Source organism: Nansenia antarctica, assembly GCF_963989245.1.
Source record: "Nansenia antarctica genome assembly, chromosome: 12".
In the NCBI taxonomy this organism is placed as follows: Eukaryota; Metazoa; Chordata; class Actinopteri; order Argentiniformes; family Microstomatidae; genus Nansenia; species Nansenia antarctica.
In genome coordinates, this window is record NC_137682.1 from 17,072,045 (window position 1) to 17,100,015 (window position 27,971).

The following is a 27,971-nucleotide window of genomic DNA, read 5'->3' on the forward strand; positions in this document are numbered from 1 at the left end:
TTTGATGACCACTCATAGCATAGGCCTCAGTAAATTTAAGCCATTATATTGTTGTTTTTAAAACGTTTTTATTGCAAATAGTAGGCTATGACACTCAGACAGAGATAGTAAAGATAACTAAATGAAATCTAATTAAATATCATAGACTATCGGCTTTATTATCCATTATCACTCAAAATATCACATCCCTGAATAGGCCTACATCCGCCGTTAGAAAATTATCCCATAGAAGTAATAAGGATCACAGCAGTGCAAACACATGAATATTGCTTACAAATTCACTCATTCAAAATCGTTAAAGAGTCATATCACTGATTTATTCATAAACATATAGGCCTACTATTAAAGAGAAGCTAGGGATATCGGTTTTTAAAACTCACGTTTTGATCGATAATACGATCCCCCTGATCGTATTTGCTAGTCTGCAGGAACGATCCCCAGAGTGTAATTGCTAATTTACTAATTTAACAACTTATTAATCATTTGGAGACTTTGAACCCGCCCATTAGCGCTACATTTAGAACTGTAGGCTGAAATTATATACAAATTATCCGGTAGCATCACTTAGCATAGGATCAGTAACAGTTATAGCCTACAAATGACATATATATTAACAGGTTGTCTCAGTCACAAACATAGTATTCATTACATGCTACATACAGAACTATGTAATTCAATGGACATGTCTAGGAAGGAAGGACATGGACATGGTTTTACAATAGTTTGGGTAAAGCAAATTATTAGTTAATTTGTACATGCTACAAACATAGATGGATTATTAAGAGGAAGATCTTAAATTGAGCTGAAGATTAAAGGCTAGAAAGTTATCCATCCATAAGGGATTGGGAAGGTGCTGTCAGCACAGTGGTTTCTCCTTCTATCAATGGCCCCGGGCCTGAGCTAGATTACTCTTCCTGCCACGAATGGTGGACTGATGATTCACATGCTTAGTATTCAAATGTATTGATTGTAAGTCGCTTTGGAATAAGGCGTCTGCTAAATGCCAAAAATGTAAATGTAAATGTAAACAGTGAGAGAAAGTAAGAGCTCTTCAAACTCTTCATGACATCACTGTGACCCTGCATTTACTGGTTGGTCCTTGGTTGCCGTGGTGTCTTGGTCAGACAGAGTTGTTGTGACGGATCCAGTGGCATGGGTCTTGCAGTACTGGTTTTGTGTCTGTAGACCCTCCTTCTCTTTAGCCATGGCTGAGATATCAGGGCTCACTGGTGCATTCTGGTATGTCGAGTCATTGGAGTTCTGGTCCAGAACGTTATGGTAGACCTGAGAGAGGAGAGCCACAGTCAGAAATGGACACTGTGTTTGGTGAACAACACACTGTGCTTCGTCACCTACAGAGACTCACCCTCTCCTCCACTTCTGCCAGCTGGTCGTCCATGAAGGCTGCCAGTTTGGAGAAGTGTGGGCGATCACGAGGCTCCAGGGCCCAGCACTTACACATCATCCTGTACCTGGAGGAGGGAGGGAGAGGGGGATGAAAGCTTTCTTTATACCATTCTATATGAAATGTGTGTGCTGCAGAAGGACTATCAGGGGCACTTACAAAGACTCGTCGGCATAGTATGGCTGCTCCATCTTATAGCCTCTCTCAATCATCAGATAGAAGTTGCTATCCACGTTTATACCAGGGTAAGGAGTCACACCTGGGATGGATGGAGACAGAGAGAGAAAGAGAGAGAGATCAATGTACTGTAGGCCTATTGTAGATGAAAACCTTGTATGTATGTGTGTGTGAGAGTGTGTGTGTGTGTGTGTGAGTGTCTGTGAGTGTGTGTGTCTGTGAGTGTGTGTGTGTGTGTGTGTGTGTGTGAGTGTGTGTGTGTGTGTGTGTGTGTGTGTGTGTGTGTGTATGTGCGCGTGCGAGAATGTATGGATGTTAAAGTACCCAGTGAGAAGATCTCCCACAGCAGGATGCCATAGGCCCAGACGTCACTCTGCATTGTGTACATGCCCTGGAAGATACTCTCAGGAGCCATCCACTTCACTGGCAGACGCACCTGAACCACAGAGATGGACACCACTGAGCATGCCCAGAACCACTAGTCACAGCAACCACCCTCCAACAGTACAACTGCTTAGTAAATCTAGCATTGAGTGACAATGACTCGCCTGTGTGTACGACACTTACGTTTCCCCTCACAACATAGTTGGAGTCGTTGTCGATATCCCGGGCGAGTCCAAAATCGGCGATCTTCACCAGTCTTCCCCGTGTCACCAACACATTCCTGGCAGCCAGGTCCCGATGGATACACTGGAGAAAGAGCCAATCCCAAGAAGCAGCTCACCACGTCAATCAGACCAGTTAAAGGTGCCATACTCAGGGCAGTAAGGCTCAGTGTGCATGGGAGAATAGGGGAGAGTTTAGGGTGGGGAGTAGGGCAACTACAGGCTGCTGTACAGGATGTTGTAGTGTAGATTATCTATAGGGAGGGGGGGGGGGGGGGGGGGGTGTAGTGTGCTCCTCTGCTTACATTCTTGGAGGACAGGAAGTCCATGCCCCTGGCCACTTGATAGGCGAAACTCAGCAGATCATCATAGGTCAGTGTCTGTAGCTCCTCCTCCTGCAGATCTTCCAACTCGTCATAGGTCCCTGGACCTGGAGATCAACAGGGATCAGAATAGATTCTTTTATTTTTGTGTATCTCTAGGCTACTGACTGTTACTAGTTTTGTTTTCTTTACTTTAAAAAAATGTATATACGTTGTACAGTGTCCTTGGGTATCTTGAAATGCGCTTTCAAATGAAATGAAATGTATTATTATTATTATTATTATTATTATTATTATCATCATTATTATCATTACTGTACAGTAGTATAGATCATTGGATTCTTAAATGTCTGCCGCAATATAAGAACCTATGCAGCAAAGAACCATACATGTATATCTACATTTTGGTGGCGTGACATCTACTTGTACAATCAATATGAAGCATCCATTTCAGTGTTGATGTTGTATACAGACCATAAGTATACAATATGTATGTATTTTAGTTAAAGTTCAGATCTCTGGATATTAAAGTAAGCTGATATTTAGATTAAAATCCCCCAAATCATGAGATCATCTGAATTTGAAAATGGTGCATATAATATGGTTCTTTGTTGCAAGGGTTCATATGTAAGCATCTATCTTTTCAATTAGTTTTTCTGTATCATTTGACTGCAAGGAAAGTATCCTCTTAGCAAGAGGGTGTTCAAGTGGGTATGTGTGTCGTGGGTGTGGTACGAGTTACATGGACTTTTAAATAGCATGTTTCTCCTTTGTAGATAGTACTTTGTAGACAAATTCACACTTCATCGTGAAACCATATGTAAATACATAAAGGCCCCCGCCCCGACATGAGCCACAATGTGAGCCCACTCTATGACTCTGGGCTGACTCCAGGCTGACCTTCCGAGGTGTCCATCGGGTTGGAGTTGAGGTTGAGGAGGGTCAAGTTCTCCTGCCCCCTGGTGGTGGCTGGAAACATGGTGACGTAGGAGTTGTCATCAGGCCTCTGGAACTCACTGAGAAGAACACACATTGATGTTAGCACTATTCCCCTCCACTACTTGACGACTTCAAACCAATACCCCAAATACCTGATACCCAGAAGTCACAGGATGACAATCGCCATCACAAGCATTACGATTCCTGAATTCCTTGAATTTCAGGCCTTGTCTCTATAGGAAAGAAATACCTGTCCCCCAATCCTCACCCTATACCACTCAATCCTCTGGCCACTGTCTCAGCCCCACTCCCCCTACCTCTTCTCCCTACACCCCTACACCCCTACACCCCTGTGCCCACCTGGAGCTGGTCTTGGGTCGGAGTTTGTGGTAGAGGCAGCTGAAGCGCTCCCTGGTGAAGGCGTCGGTCAGAGACTTGTGGTAGCGCTCTCTGTTGTTCTTCAGGTAGTTCAGCAGGTCCCCGTTGCAGCAGTACTGGAAGATCAGATATGTGGGCCCTGTAGACATCACACACACGCACGCACACAGACACAGACAAACACACACACACACACACACACACACACACACACACACACACACACACACACACACATGTCTTCGAATTACTATGCTATATCTCTGATTGGTGGTTTTTGAGCCTGTTTGTGATTGGTTTTCATGCATTTCATTTATTTGGACTTCGTCTTTGTTTCCCAGCCTGTCTCTGATTGGCTGTCGTACCTGAGCCTGTGCACGCCCCCAGCAGGTTGACGATGTTGGAATGGTGACCGATGTGAGTCAGCATCTTCAGCTCTGACATCAATGCCTCCTTCTCCACTGTCTGGTGTTTCTCTGCATTGTAAAACACCGACACTTAGCAGCACCCCGACACCGTTTTAGTACCATCAGTAACATCTACATAATTACCAAATGACTCAATACTGTAACCGGATGTTGATGCAATGTTATTACTAGAGTTATAACAGCATAACTACACAGACTAAATATAAAGTGTGTACAATTGATTGTTTATTTGACTAGGTTTTATTTCTTGCCATACCAACAGAGCTGGTGATGGTAGAAACAGACTAATTTTAATTTTTAATTTTAATTTAAATATAATTTTGCCATTTAGCAGACGCCTTTATCCAAAGCGACTTACAATTACGAATTACAGGGACATTCCCCCTGGAGTAACTGAGGGCTAAGTGCCTTACTCAAGGGCACACTAGTAGTGGTGTGGCTTCAGGCGGGATTCGAACTCACAACCTTCCGATCACAAGTCCAACTCACTATCCACTAGACCACCACTACCCCTCTCAGACTGACACCTGGATTGATTTGCCATGGGTTGCCAAGGACTACCAGTGGGGTAGTGGACATGAAACGTGTCAGCTCACCTTTCAGCATCTTGACTGCCACCTGCAGGGAGACCCCGGGTTTGCTGATGCCGTAGGCTGTCGCCTGGACCACCATGCCAAAGGCCCCCGAGCCCAGCTCCGTCCCTACGGAGGACAGGACACACAGGGGTGACGTTGGGGTGACAGGGGTGACGGTGACGCAGCTGCAGTGTTTCTTCGAAAGGTGGCCTGGACCCAGTGGTGTAATCTATTTTCTAGTGGGTATACTGTGATTTCCCCCTCCCAGCCTCATATCGTTCATTTCGGAACGCCATAAAAATAAATCTCCGCTCCCTGTCTAACGTTATATATCTAACATGACATGTTATAAGGCTGATCTGTGCATGATAGAGCTGCATTTTGACATATTTCATGTCGCATTTCCCCCCTGTTGATGGTATATGACGCTATAGTCAGTCACAATGGTCCGAAAGTCAAGTGCTTCGTAACACAGACGGGGTGAATTTTATGAATGAAAGTGTGAAAGTTCTGTCACAAAAAGCTGTTACGTATCCTTGCACATTTTTAAGTGGGTATACGGAAATCCTTGGCCTTTCCTAGTGGGTATACGGCGTAGTCCTGCGTATCACGTAGACTACACCACTGCCTGGACCATTCCTGAGTCTAGGGCGATGGCTAAAGACTGGATTGTGGCTGGAGACATGAACTCATGAGGCATCGTTACATTTTGGAGCCTTGCGTTGATTATATTGCAGTATGCAGTATTCCCACTGCATCTGCCCCATTCTTACCCAGCTCCAGGTTCTCCCTAGGGAATTCCCATTTCTGGTCGTACTGGAAGTCTTTGAAGTTGATGTAGATGTAGTCGTTATCCTCGGGCCCGACCATCTGAATCATTTGCAGTTGGCTCTGGTATTGGGGTTTCTGCAGAGAAAATGTCTGATGAAGGTGACAGTGTGTGTGTGTGTGTGTGTGTGTGTCTGTGTCTGTGTGTCTGCGTGCAATCGTGTGTGTGTGTGTGTGTGTGTGTTGGTTCCTGTGTGTGTGTGTGTGTGTGTGCTTGAGTGTGTGTGAAAGTAAGACACACAACACAGTATGCGATGAGGCTTGCTGTGTGAGACCTTTTAGGTGTTTACCTTTTTTCTGATAAAATACAGCAGGGCCACGGTGACCAGCATCAGAGCCAGGAACAGGACACCACTGGCCACCTTGAGCACGGCAGAGCTGCGGTGTGCTGGAACATAGATCATTGGCATGTCCACAAACTGACTTAAACAACAATGACATTGGACACCACAACACTATCGCTAAACATCTCTGTGGGTATGTTTTTTTTTTTTACATTTAAAGTCATAACATTACTTTTGAAGTCAATGTGTTTTGTTCTGATTATGCACTCACGTGGTTCTCTCCTGAGGCTCTTGGGTACACCTAAAACAGCGAACACTTCGCTGCAGTGTGAGCTGATGGAGGTACTGAGGCAGCACTTGACCAAGCGGTCCTCTACACTGGCCCGTTTCAGAGAGCTGAGGACCGCCTTGTGGCAGAACCGGTCTGAGTCAGAGAGCCGGGGGGGAGGGGCAGGGACCTCCTGCCAGGCGGCTGGCTCTGACTGACAGCTGTGGGTGAAACAACAACAACGACAACAACAACAACAACAACACATGTAAACACTCACAGCCGTGTTAATGTTCTGTGTGTCTCAGGTGTGTGACAGACGATAGTTCGTCCCACCTGAGCAGCAGAGACCTACCTGTCGTTGAACAGAGGGCAGGATCTCCAGGTGAGGTTCAGGGGGAGGGGGCTGCGGGTCTCGCAGACAACGTTGTCTGTGCCCTGGGTGAGGTTGAAGGCGGGTGTCTCTGGGAGACAGAGAAGTGGTCAGTACACGTCTCTTATTGAAGAGTGACTACTAAGTTCCGCCACGAAACAACTTCTTCATTACGATTTTCTTCGTCTCTCTTTTTCGCGACGCTCGGTGTCTGTGTAGTCCGGCTTCTCTCACCTGCCACACACAGAGAGAGGGTCCTTGTGAGGTTCATCTCTCCAGCCTGCAGGTGTAACTGATACTCTCCTGGATCAAGGCTACCTTTACACAGCTCCACAGGCCTGGGGAGAGAGGGAGGGACACGTGAAAACGACATGAAACCATCCATGAGGGACAGGGCTACATCCTGTACCGTAGAACTACTGTAAAACAAAGGATGCTCTCCTGGATCTTGACTACCTTTACACCGCTCCATAGGCCTGGGGCGAGAGGGAGGGAGGGAGGGAGGGAGGGAGGGAGGGAGGGGCAACAGATCCACATGAAACCACGTGAAACCATAGAGAGAGAGGGCCATATCCTGTACCGTAGAACTGCCTTAAACCACAACCAGACAGACAGACAGACAGACACGGAAAGACCACCTGCTGTACTCTGTACCTGTTTCCCCCCCGTAATTTGGGCTCAGGGCACTGGGTCTGTGTGCCATCCGGGCTGACCCAGTGGCAGCGGAGGGGAGGGTGGGAGGAGACCGCACCACGCAGGCAGAAGCTGGGTCTGTCCTGGGCAGAGATGATGCTGCTTTCATTCAACTGGTGGATGGTGAGGAACTCCCGTTCTGAAGAGACACATTGCTGTTTACACTAACAGGACTGACTGGCAAACACTGGGCCGCCACCCAGGTCTGTCTCTCTCACACGCACGCGCGAGCACACACACACACACACACACACACACACACACACACACACACACACATATCCTGTGGTGAAGACCGAGACAATCAGAGCAGGTCGCAGGAGAGTGTCCAACAGACACGGAGAACTTGATGAAAAATAAGGTCATAATAAGAATAAAGAACACCATTTTTGTGACAGAGACACAGACAGGCAGGCAGGCAGGCAGGCAGGCAGGCAAGCAGACAGTCTGTCTGTCTGTCTGCCTGGCTGCCTGCCTGCCTCTGTCTGTCTGTCTGTCTGTCTGTCTGTCTGACAGACAGAGGCAGGCAGGCAGCCAGGCAGACAGGCAGACAGACAGAGACAAACAGAGGCAGGCAGACAGACAGACAGACAGACAGACAGACAGACAGACTGGACAGAGTCTAGTTTCACTGACCCAGAACTGTGATGCGGGTGGACTTGGTTGTGTTGCTGTCAGTCCTGCAGGTGTAGACGCCACTGTGATTCACGTTAACTGAGTCCACGTACAAGTAGGACATTGATCGGCCATAATATGAAAAATGTTCAATTAGAACCTAGAGGAAATGATCATAAATCAAGTTTAGAGATCATGGGGTGCATGGGGATTCTGGTTGAAAGACAGGAAATGTGCTAAGCTAATAACAGTCAGGGAAGTAAGAGTTGGAGGGTTTCTGCAGTTTAGAAATTGAGTTCATCGGGTTCATAGGGAGAAGGAAGGGGAAAGGATCGATTTGAATTGATATGATTCAAATCGATTAAAGTAAAGGCTGATAATAACATGTAAAAAAGTAAAATATGGTAGGGTGGTCATTACCTGTCCGTCACTGTCCCTCAGCCACTCAGTCTCAGTCTCAGTCATATCCATATATTTCTTACAGCGAAGCAACAGAGACTGACCAGAGCTCAGAGTGACCTCAGGAGCCCCATCATCATACATACTGCCACCATCCAGGTCTGTCTCACACACACACACACACACACGCACACGCACACGCACACACACACACACACGCACACACACACACACGCACAAGCACACGCACACGCGCACACACACACACACACACACACAATGTATCATTGCACTGATATCACATCATTTCATTTCATGCCAATTATGGTAGTGAGACATTCTAACATCCTTCAAAGCATTCACCGTATTGCACTAGAAACCTTTATGTGAAATGAATGGAATACTTAAGTGTAATTAAGTTATTCAGTGGCTATCTTACCATAGTCGTAAAGTTGGGTGCATTCCTCTCCTCTGATGTTTGAGGCACAGCACATCGCTGTTGCCTTGCAGTATTCTTTACTTTCTACCACATGCTCATCATCACCTTTTCTAATGGAAAGGAGGAGGAGAAACTCAAGGAAGGTTGGATTGCAAGTAAGGCATGAGAAAGCTCTTTCAAAAACATACTGCAAAGTTATCAAGCTACCAGCAATTTATGCCTTAAGGTCAGAAAAAGATTCTGTACTATGCATGAAACAGTGGCTTACTCAGACTTGTCGAGTTTGTGAAACCATTGAACATTTGGCCTGGGGTTGCCATCTGAGCTACACCGAAAGTCAGGTAGATAGCCGGGTGTTTTGGGAATGTATTTCAGCTGTGGTTTTGTGGGGCGTCCTAGAAGTCCTAGAGGGGGGAATGTAATGTCGCTGATCATTTGGTATCAAACATTAAAGACAATGTATAGTGGCTCAATATGTAATGTCACACTTTGAAATATACAGTAGATATAGTTTTGCCGTGTGTAATTAACTGAAATAAAACACATCAAATCGTCAAGCTGACTCCCTACTGCCATTGCGGTACGCCGGTGACATCGTCACACAAGTGGCAACCTTTTAAACTGTGGCCTACTGTAAGAGTCATAATTAAATGTTCCTTTAAGCCGGTACATCTGAATCAAATGTATGTTGTCTTGAATTACAAGCAATTACACATATTTACATTCTATATTTACAGTGTGTATTCCCTTTTCATGGGGCTGTCACTCACCCAGTGCTGGACCAACCAGCAGAGAGACGGTCATTGAGGAGTTGATGTTGCCGCCCCTGGTACAGCTGAAGGTGTAGTCTCCGGAGTCACTCTCAGAGGTCAGTGGTATGACCATCGAATAGTCGGCTCCACCCTCTCTACTGGTGAGACAAACCACTGCAGATTCATTCCACATTGCTTCAAGCACATGTGCAGCATAAAGGAATGCTAACCCCTCCCCCCAAAAAAGAAATAACAAATTGCACACACGCACACACACACGCACACACACACACACACACACACACACACACACACACACACACACACACACACACACACACATACAGTGCATGTATGGAGTCCCCTCCATGGCTCCAGATGCAGACAGGGTCTCCAGACAGAGGCTCTATGGTCATCTGCAGCTTCTGTCCAGCAGGGACCCCCAGTCTTCTGGGCCCAGAGCCATTCAGACGGCCCTCAGACAGAGTATATGACACCCCCTAAAAGAAAGATGGACGTGTGGAATTGTTTGTGCAATCAGCAGTCAGATTGTCAGTCAGCTAGAGAAAGTTCTTGTAATATATTGGGTGTTAGGAGGAGGTGCCCAGGTGTATCCTAGAGAGATGGGGCTTTAGTGGAAGATAAGGTGTAAACCACGCATGCTTTGCAACCATAACGGCAGCAAGAAAAAGCCTGTGGCGTGAGACACAGATAATTATGATTCCTGCCACTCCAAAAATACTGAGCTATGAGATTGTAAGTCATATTAAAGAGGTACTACAGTATGGTAGTAGAGTAATAAAGGTGTAATGGAACAGCCCAAGATCATTGGCATTTTTAAGAAGCCTTGGACACCTAAAGAACTGTTAGTTAAGCTTATATTATTCAAATGCCTTGCTTCTGGCAAAAACACAGTAGCTAACCGTCAATGTCATGCAATTAGATGATGATGATGATGATGAAGAGTCAATTATATGAATTTTTCATTGACATTGATAAACTGTGGACTTGTCTAATTATGATACTGTCTCATACAACTCACTAAAACATGAACATAGGTAATAATCAAGAAGTTGAGTTAAGAGTCCATGACCATAAGACACAGACAAGCAATGAAATGAATACAGTAAGTCATATGAGATCTGCATCACATGAATACAATGTGCACTTTACATCAGGCCTTCCTCAAATGTTATGACTTGCTGAGTAGCTCAACGAGCGCCTTCCCCAATATACTGTAAGACATTCTTTAGTCAACAGACATTGACTAATGGGGGTGTCTGCCATAGCACTGTATGGATGGATGTGTTTACAGACACGGTTTAAGATTACAAGATGGGCATGGACATAAATGGTAGACGGACAATGGTAAATGTACATATGGTGTTTGTTCATTTCTGTGTGAGTGACATTTCAACATTAGGAAGGGAGTTAACTAACAGAGTTCCACCCTTTTTAATATACATTTTGTTAACATTTGATTATCTATCTGTCATCAGATATTTTAGTCAGATTATCAACACTGAAGCCCCATTAACAGTGATTAATTGCATTTTCTATCTTGGACTGGACCTAAAGCTTTGCACATAGCTCCTCAAAGTCTTCTCTGGGTTCTACAGTACTCTGTGGTTTGGTTATGAAGGTAACAACATTATAGCAGTGTATCCTGAAGAATCTCCAATTAAAGGCTTAGTTTACATGTGAAATGTGTCTGTGCAGGATGAATAATATGCTGTAAAATGCATCAACATATCATAATTATGACTTACTATCTCATAACTTGTAGTCATATTTAATGTTGGGGGTAGCAGGAACAGGCTTCCATAGATAATCATAGTGTGGAGTGAACATTTAATATGAAACTGAAGGTTTAACTGGTACCTGTGTGATAAATCTATTATTACTGTACAAAGTTGCAACCAACCATTTATACAGAGACAACAAATCTTTTAAGGGATGGGGTAGGTAGAGAAGCATCTAATGGAACCTGAAATGTGGTAACGCCAGACCACCAATGCTCTAGGTGTCTGCGGGGTAGAAAGGCGGATGCGGGTGTGTTCGCCTCCCCAAATGACAGAACGTTGATGCAGGGTGGTATTCTGACGACTGATATTGTGCCGTGTAATGATAGATATAACTAGGACCATCTCTCCTAGTCTGACTTGATCACTGTGAGTGGTCCTTCAAATTTGGCCTTCTTCATATCATTGAATGACAGCCTGATTTTGATGCCACGGCATGTCATAATCATGCATTTATTTTGTATAGTGCTTTTCTCAGTACTCAAAGACACCCTATTTCATGGAGAGGACAAGAATAGATAGAAGAAGAAACAACACGATTTTTGTACAGTATCCTTGAGTGTGAGAAAGGCGCCTTTCAATTAAATCTATATAATTATAATAATAATAATAATAATAATAACAATCATCATCATTATCATCATCATAATAATCCACTATGCTAATCTACTATAATAATATAAGCAGGCCTAAAAAATCTGATAGATTGTGGTGGTGCACTGGTGCCTCTCTTGGACTAGTCTCTTAAATCCAATATTTTAGGGAAATAGCCTTCTTGAAAATGTGATATTTGTAATTACAGACCACTTAAAAACTGTGAAAATAAATAAATAAATCTACCAAGTTAATCTTACTGTATAGCCTACATCTGCAATACCACCTCTTGGAGTAAGACAGCACCTTTTCTCTTTCTTTTTTTCTTAACTGTGAGTGACACTTCAACATTAGGAGGGTTAGCTTGATCTTTGGCATTATTGGAGTCAGAATGAGAATGAGATTGTTTTGCCTAGGCAGACTAATTCTATTTTGTAATTTCACCAAGTTCTTCAACTGAGCACAACAAATGAAAGGCTATTATATTCCTAATGAATGTAATCCCATGGGCTGTGATCAAATAAGACCATCAGTCTCAAGCACACGATACAGTTCATCATTGTTTTACAACAAAGTGCATACAGAATTGCCTCCAGTGTAAACGTTTGTGTGGCTCAACTCGAAAGTGGGGTTACTTCTACTAAGAAATGAAACAGGAACAGAAACAGGAGGATACAGGTAGTCAACTGCTTCTCCGATAAGACTAAGAATTAAAAGCCAAGCTTCGGAGAAGCTGCGCCAAGTTTGTTTTCTTTTTTACATTTATTTTGTATTATTAATATTTAGTATACATTCATTGCCTATAGGTCCAGCTGCGTCAGTTTGAGAGGATCACTAGTCTATTTCGTGAGCTTAGAATGATAAGGTTCTATCTCCGTTTAGAATGATAAGGTTCTATCTCCGTTTAGAATGATAAGGTTCTATCTCCGTTTAGGGCAGTTCAGAGATATTGAGCGTCAACGTTTTCACATTCCATTATGTTCTGTGAGATGGAACCTTTGTATTTTATGAATTACTAACTCAAAAATTTCAACATTTTAAAAATAACACCACACAGGCATTAATAAACACCTAATGGATCAGATTATGTAAAAAAAACCCTCAATTTTGACAAAAATGGAGATAGAACCTTATAATTCTAACGTCACGTAGTGCTTTTTTTCTTTTTCTTTTAGTTACCTCCTGGCTGCGGGTCACAGAATCACGTCCAGGCGCATCTCCCTGCGGCAGCGCTGCGTCGCCATCAACCCCCAGGAGTACAACTTGAATGAGAGAACAAGATGAGACTTTTTGAGATAACTACCGTAATGTGTAGTACATTTATTATCGTAATTATTTTCACGATTTACATTCCGGACAAAAAATGGGAAACAGCAAAATAGAGATTAGACACAACAATTAAAACTATGCACATCATAGGGCAAGTTAGCTAATAGGCCTATTATTAAAAAAAACTAACATTTTGGTATATATAGTATTTGTATTCAAAACCTACTGTAAATGTACACAATGTTAACCTGTTCCATGTAAAACACTGGCCATTGTGTTAACATCACAACTACTTAGATTTCAACAGGAACAGGAATTCTTTTTTGAAATGACAAATGGAATGGAACATGATAATCATGTGTAACATGTCCAGCTGTTTGTTTAGTTACATCTATGAATACTATATATAATTAGTACATCACTTTACAAACATTAGTCATTTGGTGACATACTGTTAGTCTACAAAAATATGTTTCATTTCAATTACTTACCAATTAGTAGAGCTACTCTCCTCCCTCCGCTTAATGACATTGGCACTTCTTGCGTCGCTTTGTCACATAATGAGCCCCGCAAGAGTGGGGCCAAAAGAAGTAGCGTATACACTGATGTGTACTCGATATCCCTCAGAGGGGTCATGACGTTATCTCATCATTTTGATTGACAGTGGCACTAGCCTAGGCTGGGTAATTATTTGAAAAGTTTATTTTTGTTCCCCATTTTTGTTCCCCATCAGTTCCCGCTACCTGTCCACATTTATGACAGAGTACAGAACAGCTGGAAAGAACAGTTGTATACAAGAACAACATAAGATAATATAACAATACGTTAAACATAAACAGATCATACATTAATAGATTGTCAAGACACCGACAGACAACATCAATTATTTCACACTCTTAAACACAATTCATACATATTCATATTCTACATTAGCTTACACATGGCATGGCTCTACATAACCGAGCGACGAAACAGATTTAGTCAACCATGCATGAGGGGAAAAAAGCCAAATAGAGAATAGTGAAACGTAACCAGTGTAAAATACCTGCATTTGTATTCAGTGTCATATGTTCACATGGACCTACTTTCGTGTTCATTGAGGAGACAAATAACAAAGACAGTTTTATTAGTGAATCTTTATTCACATAATTGCATATACATCACAAACATATCTATCATATATGATAGTGCTAATCTCTAGTCTATACCAACTATATCCTACCTATCTAACCAACCACTAATGGCCAATGTCGCAAGCTGCTGTGCTCAAACAAGCGCGAGCCTAACAGTAACAGAACATGTTACATTGTGACATCACGCATCAGAACATGTTACATTGTATCACGCAACAGAACATGTTACAGTGTGACATAACGCGTCAGTGGTTTGACGGCCACATCACAGAGGTTCAGAATCAAAGCGTCACTTTATCCATCGCCACTACAAGGTTAAACCTGTGACTTGGGGGGCTGGAGTGACAGACTAACGACTCATTTCTTGCTAGAAAGAAAATCGTTGGGACTGTCCACAGAACCCATAGAAGCTTGGTAGTAGAAGTCTGGCTGTCCTCTCAGCCTTCTGCTTTGTAGTAGGATAGTACCCACAATGCAACGCGGCTATGCTAGCTGGCTCTTAGCAGAGTAGCAAGACAACAACAACAAACAGCAGCGCGTCAACGAGGCTCAACAACAGGCTAAGCTAAGCTAGGCTAGGCTAGGAGGCTACATGGAGAGAGGAGCGACAATAGCGACCAGGATTTATGCAAATGCAAATGTCAAATCATGTCAGTAATGTGATTTTTTAAGCCAGCAAGCACAATTGCATATCGCACATTCCGTTGAATTGGAATTGGACATTTCGAGAGGAAACCTGCTAAGCTAAGCTAGCGCGCTGCTATCGCCCATCTCTCTCTATGGTGGAGGCTCTTGGATAATGGTGCCATGAACAGTGGACTCCCAGCCTCTTCAGCCGCTTCGCTGCTCGGGGGTGTCGGTGTCGGGATACCCATCAACGTCAAGGTGAAGTTCTGCCGCTACTACGCCAAGGACAAGACATGCTTCTACGGGGATGAGTGTCAGTTCCTGCATGAGGAGGCATCGATGTCCATGCACAGTGGAGGTGGAGGCAGCCCTGTTCCTTTCTCCTCCATGGCTGCTGGCCCCGGGGCCGTGACGGCGGCTACTGCGGGCTATCTCCCTCCGCTCAGCGGGGCATCTCCCTCCTCCTGCCCCCCGGGGGGTGGTGGTGGTGGTCCCGGGGTGGCGAATGCCCCCAAAAAGAATCTGATCGAGTCTCTGGGGCCTGCGGGAGGCACGGTGCTGGAGGGACAGCTGTTAACTAGTGAGTATGGCTTCAGTTTGGCTTTCCTTGTTCCCCCAGTCTCCCGACACGATATGGCCGCGTTAGGCCCTGTCTTTTTGGGGCCCATGCATGGGGGGGCTTTGTTAAAATTTAAGTCGGGGATTCAAAAAAGGGCCTCTTGTCTTGACTTTCCCCCCAAAACAACGTGGGTCTAAAAGCATCTCATGTTTACCAATCGATCGAGCTCTCTAGGAATATAAGCAAAGTGGGTAAGTAGTTTAATGCAGAGAGGTAGATGTTGTGACAGTTTTGACTCTAGAAGTCTAGACAGTTATGGAATGATCCAGCGAACAATTTCCGTAATGTTGTGTTGCATAGCCAGAGCTATTTGACAGCTTCAAGAGTGAGTGGGCAGAAATGATTGGCTAACTTGCTCACTATAGTTCACTATATTAAAATAAAAAGTACGATTTGTCATCTCTGCCACCCACGACAACAGCTAGCTGAATTAGTTTGTATACTAGTGAGCTAATTGATGTGGAAATTAGACATATCACATGTCTTCATGCAGGACATGCTGCTGCTGAACTAGCTTGGCTTCAAATTAACTGAGCAATTGTAGCGTTTCAACCATCACAGTTAGGTGTGTAATAATGCCATGTGTTTCTTTGCAACAGAGATAATCACTATCAGCAACATTGTAACGAGCTGATGCTGTGTTGGCCAGCTGCACTTGAGATGTGTAGCGACGTCGTGTTGAAGTTGCTCGGTGATTGGCTAAGAGGTTCCAGCCGAGTCGTGTAAATCAACAATCAAGCAAGCTAGCTCCATGACTAATAGCATACACTTGAGTCAGGCCTACTTTTAACCTTGCATTTACATGCAATTAACTATGCATGATAACCCAGAAAGTTGAGTTTTGCAGTGCACCTTCCCCGGACTTTGAATGTGAGTTTTGCATCCAGACCGGAAACGTATATAAACGTGTAAAGAGCATATAGACCCACTCAAGTGCTACTTCAGAATTCTAGGGGAATAGAGACCAGTTTTTGTACAAATGAAGTCACAACGTGCAAAGTTGAACAGCGTCCTAGTAGAACTGGTTGCCACATCTGCCCTCTCTTGTCTGCAGTCCCTGGGATGGAGGGTGGAAACCTGAGTGATGCCAATCTGACCAACTCCTACTTCAGCAGCAGCTTCATTGGGGTCAATGGGTTCGGAAGCCCAGCAGAGTCCAAATACTCTATGATGCAGGTACCAGCCGCACAGTTGAAGCCAGAGAAAGTGACTAGTTGTAATCAAATGTGGTCAGATCATAGGGGAAAGGATGCTTATTGGAAGTTGATTAGTCATACTCGTTTGGCATTTCTTCATGCCAATAACCTAACTATATTGGAAGTTGGATGACTTCATTAAGCAATTATGTAGGTACCGTATTTGATTAACATGTGCACGTACACGCATGCACACCGTTGTTGAATTCCAATGCAATCAGCCAGTGCGACAGAGCTTCCTATAGGAGAATTCTGTGTTGCTACAGCCAAATGTATCTTCAGAAGAATTCATGGCTCCTGTCTGCCTATGAGCTAGACTGCTGAGAGCATGCAGTGAAGCGTGTCCTCTGCAGCAGTTGTCTTTGTTGTTGATATAGAGAATGACCAGCAGCAGCAGCTCTCCCAGTCTCCTTAACGATGGTGCCAAGAACTTCAGCCACAGCACTCACGGTAAGATCACCTGAGGATTCCACTGCACGTTCACCATAGCCTGTCATGGAAAGGGTCATCTCTGTGGAAAGTTCTCCATGATCTAAAGTTACGTTGGTCTTGTTTTCTCCTCTAGATCCAGTCAATTCCCCAACAGCTTCACTCTTCAGTGATTTTGGTGCTCTGAGCATATCACAAAGGAGAAAGGTGAATGCACCAACACCTATGCCTCTGGTACGGTTATCAAAGAAGGGAGAATAGTTGAATCTTGATATGTTGAATGAATTACATTGCCTTAAGTAGGAGAGAAGTTCAATATGAACTCTTTCCTTTTGTAATTTGTCTGTTTGGGTGTCTTTATTATAGTGAACATCATCCTGTCCCTGTTGGTTGTTTTTCTAGAATGTATGACTGTATATTGTATGTGATCCTCATCTCTCCAGGCTCCTAACCCGGCTGCCAGTGAGTTCATCCCTAAGGGGGCTCCGCGCATGGCCACCATGGCCCAGTCCAGCGCTCCTGCCTTCCCCTCGCCACTTTTCCCCCACTCCGGCCTCAGCGGTTCCACAGCTGCTGCCCTCTCTCCTGGTAAAGGCATCGCCACACACTGCCATTATTATTATTATAGCTTATATAGATTATTTGAAGTATTCTACTATGGTCCCAAACCCAACTTGTGCATTGCTATGGTTTCCAGCATCCTGGATTCTCATTGACTGGTTGACTCGTCCTGATATCTTCCCATAGCACCTCTCTCACTGCACAAGCAGAAAGGAGCCACCACCCCAAAATTGGGACATGTCAGAGTTTAAATGGAACGTGATTGTGTCTTCTCTTCAAGTGGTTGGCCAGCTCACACTGTACGAGTAAGACAGGAGCTAGACGGTCGTGAGAATGTGTCTTGTTTTCAATATGTGGTTGAATTCGCACAGTGTCTGTCTGGCAAAGCAGCCACCACGCTCAAGACAGCTTCTGCTTGGCGAGCACTGGCAGGCAGCTCATGCCCTCTGCTCTCGCAGTATTACTTTCTTTGTACTTTAAACAAGAGGGTGATCCAACATAGAAGTGTTCTCTGAAATCTGAATTAAGCTAATAACTTTGTCTCTGCTAATATTAACCAATGTGTTAGACCTCTCATCTAATTCAGTGTTCTTTTTCTCACATTTTCATACACACACCATAATATTCTTGCTGGCCAAACTGTCTGCCCATTCAGTTAACGGAAGCTGTCACTTAAGGTACAAGGAGGATCGTGTGGTTGTGATTGCGTTGAAAGTGACCAATCATAAGAGGGCCAGTGCCTCCCTTGGTTTACACCCCCAAATTGTCAAGTCATGTCGACTTGTGGGAGCAGAACTCAACTGCGAGAGCAGAGTGTGTGAGATGCCCGCCAGTGCTCGCTACAGTGCTTGTGTGTGGTGCGCGCTGGTGCCATTCTTTGCCTCTCGGTTGTTGAATTTGTGAAACTTGTGAAACTTATTAAATAAATCTGACGCTGTCGTTGTGCCCCCCTGCTTAACCAATATTCCCTTTGGCTTCCCTCTTAGGGATGTCTCTCTCTGCAGGGTCCTCCCCCCTCCACTCCCCGAAAATCACACCCCACACCTCACCTGCACCTCGCCGGCGAAGCCACACCCCCAACCCAAACCCAGCCAATTACTTGGTGCCCACCAGTGCATCCGACCAGGGTGGCCACATCATCCAAAAGGAGACTGTGGGGGGGACTACCTACTTCTACACTGACAACACCCCTGCCCCCATGGCAGGGATGGTACGTAACACCCCTGCACCCATGGCAGGGATGGTACGTAACACCCCTGCACCCCTGGCTGCGTTGACCCAGAAGTGTTTATTGACAGTGCAGCCTCTTAAGACCAGGGGGGTATTCCATCAAAGGAAAATCTAGGCTTATTTTTGATAACTCTCGCAGGAGTTATCAAAATATGCCTTTTTTTTTTTTGACGTCTCGTGAGATTTAGGTCTTGTTGATGGAATGCCCCCCAGAAGACATTTGTCTTTTTTCGTTCCACATATTATGTCAACATAACATACCCCTGATATGAGACACTTCTAAGTTTAAAACATCAGTTGATCATCAACAGGCTGTTAGTTTTGATTCCTCCATAAGTGGGAAGTCATGTTCTGAGTCTAGGTGGTTTCCTTGCAGGTGTTTCCTACGTACCATATCTACCCCCCCACTGCACCCCATGTGGCCTACATGCAGCCCAAAGCCAATGCCCCTTCCTTCTTCATGGCTGACGAACTCCGACAGGTACTGCTCTCTCTCTCTCTCTCTCTCTCTCTCTCTCTCTCTCTCTCTCTCTCTCTCTCTCTCTCTCTCTCTCTGTCTCTGTCTCTGTCTCTCTCTGTCTCTCTGTGTGTCTGTCTATCTCCCGGCACCTCTCTCCATCTTGTTCTCTTGCTTTCTCCCAGTACCCAGTACTTTCTCTCTTCGTTTCTGTCCTCCATGCTATGGCGTTGGTCTCTGATGTTGAAATTTCCTCTGCTTACTTCCAGGAGCTGATCAACAGACATTTGATAACCATGGCCCAGATAGACCAATCGGAGAACACAGGTAAAGCATCTGTCCTGTGATTGGTTGAACAGACAGGGACACACACACACCCACACACTTCCGCTGGCCTTCTATGCATGACACGGCTCCTTGGCATACCAATACGTGACCTGACAGTGTGGTTGGTGGTCTGGTTTCTGTCTCTGAGGTTTCTCTGCCTTGGTCAAAGTGAGACCCACATCCTGAGTGTCGTATCTGACTGAAGGAATCCTGGTGACCATTTGCAGACACACTCACACAGACACACACAGTCACGCTCAGTGGTTGGTTGGTTGGTCGGTGGCTGTTGGAAGTTGTTAAACGGTCAAAACTGCCAAGATGACAAGTGACTACTCTTTATGTTCAGTTTAGGCTTGTTTGCACTGGGGTATTTAGCAGTGCATGTTAATCATGATGTCCCTGTACACTCTCCCTCCAAGTGAAAAGTCTCAATGTGTGTGTGTGTGTGTGTGTGTGTGTGTGTGTGTGTGTGTCTCTCAGGCATTCCGTCTGAGGTAGACAGCTACCACAGCCTCTTCCCTCTGGAGCCAGTCCCCCCGCCCAATCGCCTGCAAAAGACCAGCAACTTCAGCTATATCACTTCCTGTTACAAGGCGGTCAACAGCAAGGACGACCTGCCTTACTGCCTGAGGAGGATACATGGTGAGGTGTAGCACACACACACACACACACGACCATGTGCCTTGTGTTCTATTGATGTTGATAAAATAGAAAAACAGAGATTCCTGTGTTCAGAGAGTGCCAGTGTTGATGGTGTGTGTGTCCGCGTGTCCGCTCGTCCAGGTTTCAGGCTGGTGAACACCAAGTGTATGATGCTGGTAGACATGTGGAAGAAGATCCAGCACTCTAACTCTGTGACACTGAGGGAGGTCTTCACCACCAAGGCCTTTGGAGACCACTGTGAGTGTGTGTTAGGGATTGTGCATGTTTGGCCCTGTGATCTTGTCTTGTCTTATTTCTGTGTGTGTGTCTGTGTGTGCGCTAATGGTCTGCCTGTGTCTCTGTGCCTCAGCGTTGGTGTTCTCTTATGACTTCCATGCGGGGGCAGAGACCATGTTCAGCAGGCACTTCAACGACCCAACGACCGACTCCTACTTCACCAAGAGGAAGTGGGGTGAGTCTCCCTCCCCCATGCTAACGCCGTCACACCACCCCCGTTCAGGCTGTTCTCCTTTGTCGTTGACGCGTGCCCCCCCCCCTCGCTTTTCACACTTTTTGAAACTTGTTTACTTGTTCGCAGGTGTTTTTTTTCTTCTTTTTTTTTTTTTTCTTCATGTATCGACCAGGTCTGGTGTCTTGGTATATTTATAGAGGATGGATACATCTGTGTGTGTGTGTGTGTGTGTGTGTGTAGTCCCACTCTATGTGGTGCCTGGGTCTGACAGTTGCTGGTCTGTGAGGGCGGGTGTGGGGAAACTGTGGCTGAAAGCAAGACAGGTGTGATGCGTAGAGCAGGAACTCAGCCAGAGGAAGCAAAACCTATCTGGCCTCACTACAGAAAATGGTCAACTGATATACACTCACTGAACACTTTATTAGGAACACTATACTAATACTGGGTAGTAGAGCCTCCCTTTGCTCTCAAAACAGCCTCAATTCTTTGTGGCATTGACTCCGCAAGATGTTGGAAACATTCCTTTGAGATTCTGGTCCATGTTGACATGATTGCATCACCCATTTCTGGTGCACTTTCAAGCTGTGAATCTACCACTTCCCAAAGGTGTTCTAGTGGATTCAGATCGGGTGACTGGGAAAGGCCAGTGAAGAACACTGAACTCATTGTCATGTTCATGAAACCAGTATGAGACTACTTTCGCTTTGTGACGGGGTGCATTATCATGCTGGAAGTAGCCATTAGAAGATTAAAAGCCATGAAGGGATGCACATGGTCAGCAACAATACTCAAATAAGCTGTGGCACTCAAGCGATGATTGAGTGGTATTAACTGGTCCAAAGTGTGCCAAGAAAACATTCCCTAAACCATTTCACCACCTCCACCAGTTTGGACTGTTGACACAGAGCAGGTTGGGTCCATGGATTCATGCTGTCGGCTACAAATTCTGACACTACCATCTGTGTGCGGAAATCGAGATTCATCAGAGCAGGTTGCGCTTTTCCAGTCTCCAACTGTCCAGTTTTGGTGAGCCTGTGGCCCACCGCAGCCTCAGCTTTCTGTTGGCTGGCAGAAGTGGAACCCGACGTGGCCTTCTGTTGTTGTCCATCCACCTCAAAGTTCGACACGTTGTGCATTCTGAGCCTAGATTCTGGTGTCGTGGTGTATCTGGACTGGAGATGTGTGTCTCCAGTGTCTCCAAATGCCAATTCAGTGGGAGCCTGAATTGGCATTTGTTCCAACACACACACACACACACACACACACACACACACACACACACACACACACACACACACACACACACACACACACACACACACACACACACACACACACACACACACACACACACACACACACACACATTGTGCTGACCTAACCTAACCCCTCTCTGTTACAGCAAGAGACACACTTGGGAGTGGGAGCCTGATGGGGTGTGTAATATGAGGTTGTACTTGCAAAGAAATGGCCTGCCTGTTGACAACATTTGGATCAACCAGACTTGTTATGAAGATAACATTAGGAAGTTGATACCAAATGTAGAAACATCAGTCGATTCCTTCGAACTGAAACGTTGTGTGTGTGTGTGTTTGTGTGTGTTTGTGTGTGTTTGCCCTGGTAGGTCAGCATGAGCCTCCCCCTCCTCGACAGCATGCAGGTCTTCTCCCTGAGTCTCTAATCTGGGCCTACATCGTGCAGCTCAGCTCAGCCCTGCGCACCATCCACACCGCTGGCCTCGCCTGCAGGGTCATGGACCCCAGCAAGATCATCATCACCGGCAAGACCAGGTACACACACACACACACACACACACACACACACACTTTGATGTGTTCAGCTAAATTGAAACCAGCCAACTGCCTCTGCAACATCACACGAGTCCAGTGTTGCAGCTGCTCGGTGGTTTAGCCCCAGAATAATCATCTGACGTTGTGGTCCACAGTGACCACACTGTCAGAAATTGGCATTTGTTCCAACACACACACACACACACACACACACACACACACACACACACACACACACACACACACACACACACATTGTGCTGACCTAACCTAACCTCATACAGAGACATGCACAAAGTTGACTGTTGACAATATTTCTATGACAACATGTTCTACACACACACACACACACACACACACACACACACACACACCATAAATATATTACAACATACCGGTTGTTGAGTAAAGCTTCCTGCTACCTGGAAATGTAACTATAAATTGTTTTCTAAGCAGCCCAGTGATCTTTAATGCCAACCTTTACAGTGTTGTTTACTCAATGAAAGCAGTGAATGTAAAAAAAAAAGAGAAACAGAAGATGGATTTTAATCAGGCTTCCTATTCTAATCAGACATGACACACAAACAAGCTTAAGACACACACACACACACACGCACTCACATTCACACGGTTACACTCACTCACATATACACTTACAGGCACGTACACACACAGACACACTCATGCTCACCATTTCCCTTCTCTCTGCAGGTTACGGGTGAACTGTGTAGGGGTGTTTGATGTCTTAACATTTGACAACAGTCAAACCAACCACCTGGCCCTAATGCCACAGTACCAGGTACCCCCTCTGACTGTCTACATATGCTCTTGTGTGTGCGCGTGTGTGTTTGTTTGTGTGTGTGTGTGCGTGCGTGCGTCGCATAATCTTGATCTCCTCAAGGGAGGTAACATGTGCATTTCCAGCGTGTGGTTTCCTGACGTGTGTGTGTGTGTGTGCAGCAAGCAGACCTGATCTCCCTGGGCAAGGTGGTGCTGGCGCTGGCCTGTAACTCTCTGGCTGGCATCCAGAGAGAGAACCTGCAGAAGGCCATGGAGCTGGTGTCAATCAACTACTCATCTGACCTCAAGAACCTCATCCTGTAAGACACGCACGCACACACACACACACACACACACACACACACACACACACACACACACACACACACACACACACACTCACCATTTAAGAGCAGGGGTCCTCTCCTAAGCCACGGCGCACTGTGTCAGGGTGCACTCATTTACAGTAACCACAACATTCACATTTTAGGAGACACAGCTTCAACTGTTCACCCTACACACTCAGCCACGCACACACACACACTCAGCCACGCACACACACACACACACACACACATACACACTAGGGGTGTAACGGTTCACAAACATTTCGGTTCGGTACGCACCACGGTTTTTAAGTCACGGTTTGGTAACAAAACATATATATATATTAAAGCTGTCAATGTTAACGCCTTAACGATCACCGTTAATTTGGAAACCTTAACGTAAAAAAAAAAGACGCCAATTAATCATATTGCCAAGATATATGCATATTAGAATTACAGACATCAGACGGAAATCAGTTTACGATCCCATTAACACATGCGCTACCACAGGACCCGTACTGAAAATGTTTGCTACCATTACACCCCTAATACATATACATACACACACACACACACACACACACACACACACACAAGACTCACACATGGACTGCGTGTGTGTAGGTACCTGCTGACGGAGCAGTCTCGGCTGCGCAGCGTCAATGACATCATGCCCATGATCGGAGCCAGGTTCTACACACAGCTGGACGCCTCGCAGATGAGGAACGATGTCATCGAGGAAGACCTGGCCAAGGTACGCTGGACACGATGCACGTGTGCGTGTGCGTGTGCGTGTGCGTGTGTGTGTGTGTGGGGGAGGGGGTCTTTTAAAAAATAACAACAACTAAAAAACGTTTTGGGGGGAGGGCAGTCCCACTCATATTCATTATTTTATTATATAGGGATAGTGAAGATAGCCAGGAAAGTAAGGAGAAGAGGGCATGTCAGCAGGGCATGAGCCGGAATCACGCCGTGTGTACTGTAGGCCGTGGTGCTAGACCACCGGGCCACCACACGGGCGGGGTCTTTCTTCATCTGGCCCCCGGGCCTCTGCTTGGTACAGAGGGAGGTGTGAAAACCACCGTAACCTCGCTGTCCTCTCCTCTGCCACATCGTCAGCGTGTGTTTCCTGTTCAAAAGCTCTATCTGTTTAGGGTGTTGTCATGTTGTCATGTTGTTTTTGATCAGAAATAACTTTTCACCTCAAACTTTTACTCGCCATGGTTTAATTTGACTTTAGTTTAACTTTTACACACACACACACACACACACACACGCATACACATGCACACACACAAACATACTCCTTCCTCACACACAAGCGCCATTGTGTGTAACTGGGTCACAGGTGTGTACGTCGTGGCAGTGGGTGGTGTACATTACCAGGCGTTGACTTGGAGATTGTGGTGCTCAGTACATACGCTGCAATCTGTGGTTCTGGCGCTGACCTACAGTACTGTAGTACGATGACTAACACTGCCACCTGCAGCTCACTAGGGCACACACACACACACACGCACACACACGCACGCACACACACTCAACTGAAACTGTGTTTCTACCTATAGGACCCACAGGGAAACAGTCCACAGCTACTATGATGAAATGCTGCTTTCAATTCCCCACAATGTTTTTTGGAGCATAGGTGCAGCTGTTGAATGTCAGGGGAATTGGCGTGTCTTAATGTGGACGTCTATGGTAGAGTATTATGTGGATGATGAGTTGTGTTGTGTTCCGTGTCGTAGGAGGTGCAAAATGGCCGTCTCTTCCGCCTGTTGGCCAAACTGGGCACCATCAACGAGAGACCAGAGTAAGTCCTTCTTTCTTATATATATATATATACATATACATTTTAGGTTATTCATAGCAAAATAACATGGACCAATCTGACAACTTTCACCGTGTTGCCCTCTTACCTCAATTATATGTGTGTGTGTGTGTGTGTGTGTGTGTGTGTTTGTGTGTGTGTCTGTGTGCGCCCCCCCCTCAGGTATCAGAAGGACCCATCATGGTCAGAGACGGGGGACCGTTACCTTCTGAAGCTCTTCAGAGACCACCTGTTCCACCAGGTGACAGAGGCTGGAACCCCCTGGATGGACCTGAGTCACATCGTCTCCTGTCTCAACAAAGTTAGTCCTCTCTCTCTCGCTCTCTCTCTCTCTCTCTCTCTCTCTCTCTCTCTCTCTCTCTCTCTCTCTCTCTCTCTCTCTCTCTCTCTCTCTCCCTGTCTGACCTCTCTCTCTGTCTGACCTCTCTCTCTCTCTCTCTCCCTGTCTGACCTCTCTCGCTCTCTCTCTCTCTCTGTCTGACCTCTCTCTCTCTCTCTCTGTCTGACCTCTCTCTCTCTCTCTCTGTCTGACCTCTCTCTCTCTCTGTCTGACCTCTCTCTCTCTCTCTCTCTCTGTCTGACCTCTCTCTCTCTCTCTCTGTCTGACCTCTCTCTCTCTCTCTCTGTCTGACCTCTCTCTCTCTCTGTCTGACCTCTCTCTCTCTCTCTCTGACCTCTCTCTCTCTCTCTGTCTGACCTATCTCTCTCTCTCTGTCTGACCTCTCTCTCTCTCTCTCTGTCTGACCTCTCTCTCTCTCTCTCTCTCTGTCTGACTTCTCTCTCTCTCTGTCTGATCTCTCTCTCTCTCTCTCTCTGTCTGACCTCTCTCTCTCTCTCTCTGTCTGACCTCTCTCTCCCTCTCTCCCCCTCTCTCTCTCTCCCTCTCTCTCCTCTCTCTCTCTCTCTCTCTCTGTCTGTCTGACCTCTCTCTCTCTGTCTGACCTCTCTCTCTCTCTGACCTCTCTCTCTCTCTCTCTCTGTCAGAGGTCAGACAGAGAGAGAGAGAGAGAGAGCCAACAGAATGACAATTCTGTTGGCTCTCTCACTTTTGGCCTCTGTCCCTTCTTGCTTCACTTCACACCTGTTTCTGTCCATCTTGTTTGTGTCTGCTTCTCTTTTCACTCCTCTATTTAGATCTCTTTTTTGTCTGTCTTGTCTGTCTGTCTGTCTGTCTGTCTCTCTCCCTCTCACTTCTGGCCCCCTTCAGTCCCTTTTCTTTTCACATCACATCTGTCTCTCTCCATCTTGTTCGTGTCTCCTTCTCTTTTCACTCCTTCTCTATTTAGGTATTTTCTTATCCGTCTGTCTGTCCAGCCACCAGACTGTCTTCCTGTGTCTCTCTGCATACTCACTAGGTTCACCTGTCTGTGCTCATCTTAACTGCTAACTGTACCAGTAACTGACCTGCGTGTCTGTCTCTCTCTCTCTGTAGCTGGACTATATCCACCCCAGTAACTGACATGTGTGTCTGTCTCTCTGTAGCTGGACTATATCCACCCCAGTAACTGACCTGTCTGCCTGTCTCTCTGTAGCTGGACTATATCCATCCCAGTAACTGACGTGTGTGTCTGTCTCTCTGTAGTTGGATGCGGGCGTGCCAGAGAAGGTCAGTTTGGTGTCTCGTGACGAGAAGAGCGTGCTAGTAGTGACCTACTCGGACCTGAAGCGCTGCTTCGACAGTACCTTCCAGGAGCTGCAGCAAGCTTCTGCCAGCGGCCCCCTGTAGCGCCCTCCCCCCCTACCCCCCCCCACCCCCCCCTCCAGGGCAGAGGGGTGGGACAGCACATTATTGCACTACAGATGACATCATCAGCGTGGAGAGGGCAGAGGGGCGGGGCTTGCTGAACCTCAGTCACATACACTGTCCTGTCCACCAGGGAGGCTGCTTTTCTAAAGCATATTTTTTTAGTTTTCCTAAACCCTGCAGCTGCGAAGAAAAAAATAATGGACAAAATAAACGGAAGCTGTGACGTGGATGAGGAATTTTTTTAGACTTGGGGAACAAAACGAACACACAAAAAAAACGAAACTAAACAAATCATGTGGTTTTGAACTTTTTCCTGCTTTTTATTTTTTATTTCTACATTTTTCTGGGTTTTTTATTTTTGTTTTGTTTTCTGTGGAGGATGCACTAAAAGATTTTAAGTTTCTTTTTGTATGGATTAGTGTGAGTGGCCTACACAGAGCAGACTGAAATAATACCTGGCTTTCTTTTTACTGCGTCTCTCTTCCTGCTGGAGACCACACCCCTTCATACCGACGCACTACGAGACGGGACAGACCACTGCAGGCTTATCGGGGGAGGGGACGGCACCCCCGTTTCTGAAATGGCGCAAGTCCGCCTCCTCCTACGCCTTGGTTCTCAGTTCCCACTCAAAGGACAAACCACTGAGTTTTTGGGTGGGGGT

At 45.7% G+C, this 27,971-nt stretch overlaps 2 protein-coding genes across 5 annotated transcripts; one reads left to right on the top strand and one right to left on the bottom strand.

Moving 5' to 3' along the window:
* Positions 1-1,068: 1,068 nt before the first annotated feature.
* Positions 1,069-13,121, bottom strand: LOC308168957 (receptor-type tyrosine-protein kinase FLT3-like; the record flags this gene model as incomplete). Its single annotated transcript, XM_080543595.1, has 19 exons — positions 1,069-1,284; positions 1,367-1,472; positions 1,565-1,664; positions 1,907-2,018; positions 2,150-2,272; positions 2,493-2,617; positions 3,411-3,469; positions 3,810-3,966; positions 4,193-4,303; positions 4,852-4,956; positions 5,604-5,736; positions 5,949-6,046; positions 6,214-6,431; positions 6,566-6,674; positions 6,818-6,921; positions 7,238-7,415; positions 8,730-8,839; positions 9,827-9,981; positions 13,083-13,121. The coding sequence occupies 19 exons, from the start codon at positions 13,119-13,121 to the stop codon at positions 1,069-1,071; spliced, it is 2,358 nt and encodes a 785-aa protein (XP_080399721.1).
* A 1,718-nt stretch (positions 13,122-14,839) lies between these two features.
* pan3 (poly(A) specific ribonuclease subunit PAN3) lies at positions 14,840-27,964 on the top strand. Of its 4 annotated transcripts, none has more exons than XM_080542945.1 (18): positions 14,840-15,486; positions 16,580-16,701; positions 17,099-17,171; positions 17,287-17,384; positions 17,594-17,738; positions 18,698-18,954; positions 19,318-19,422; positions 19,668-19,725; positions 20,206-20,367; positions 20,509-20,625; positions 20,738-20,839; positions 22,464-22,629; positions 23,341-23,428; positions 23,590-23,729; positions 24,360-24,489; positions 25,481-25,545; positions 25,726-25,864; positions 27,146-27,964. In XM_080542945.1, exons 1-18 carry the CDS (start codon positions 15,087-15,089, stop codon positions 27,287-27,289), a joined length of 2,511 nt encoding a protein of 836 aa, XP_080399071.1. In that variant the 5' UTR covers positions 14,840-15,086; the 3' UTR covers positions 27,290-27,964. The 4 variants fall into 4 exon arrangements, with proteins under 4 accessions (XP_080399071.1, XP_080399074.1, XP_080399072.1 ...); XM_080542948.1 differs by having other exon boundaries at positions 18,698-18,921; XM_080542946.1 differs by having other exon boundaries at positions 17,287-17,357.
* Positions 27,965-27,971: the final 7 nt, after the last annotated feature.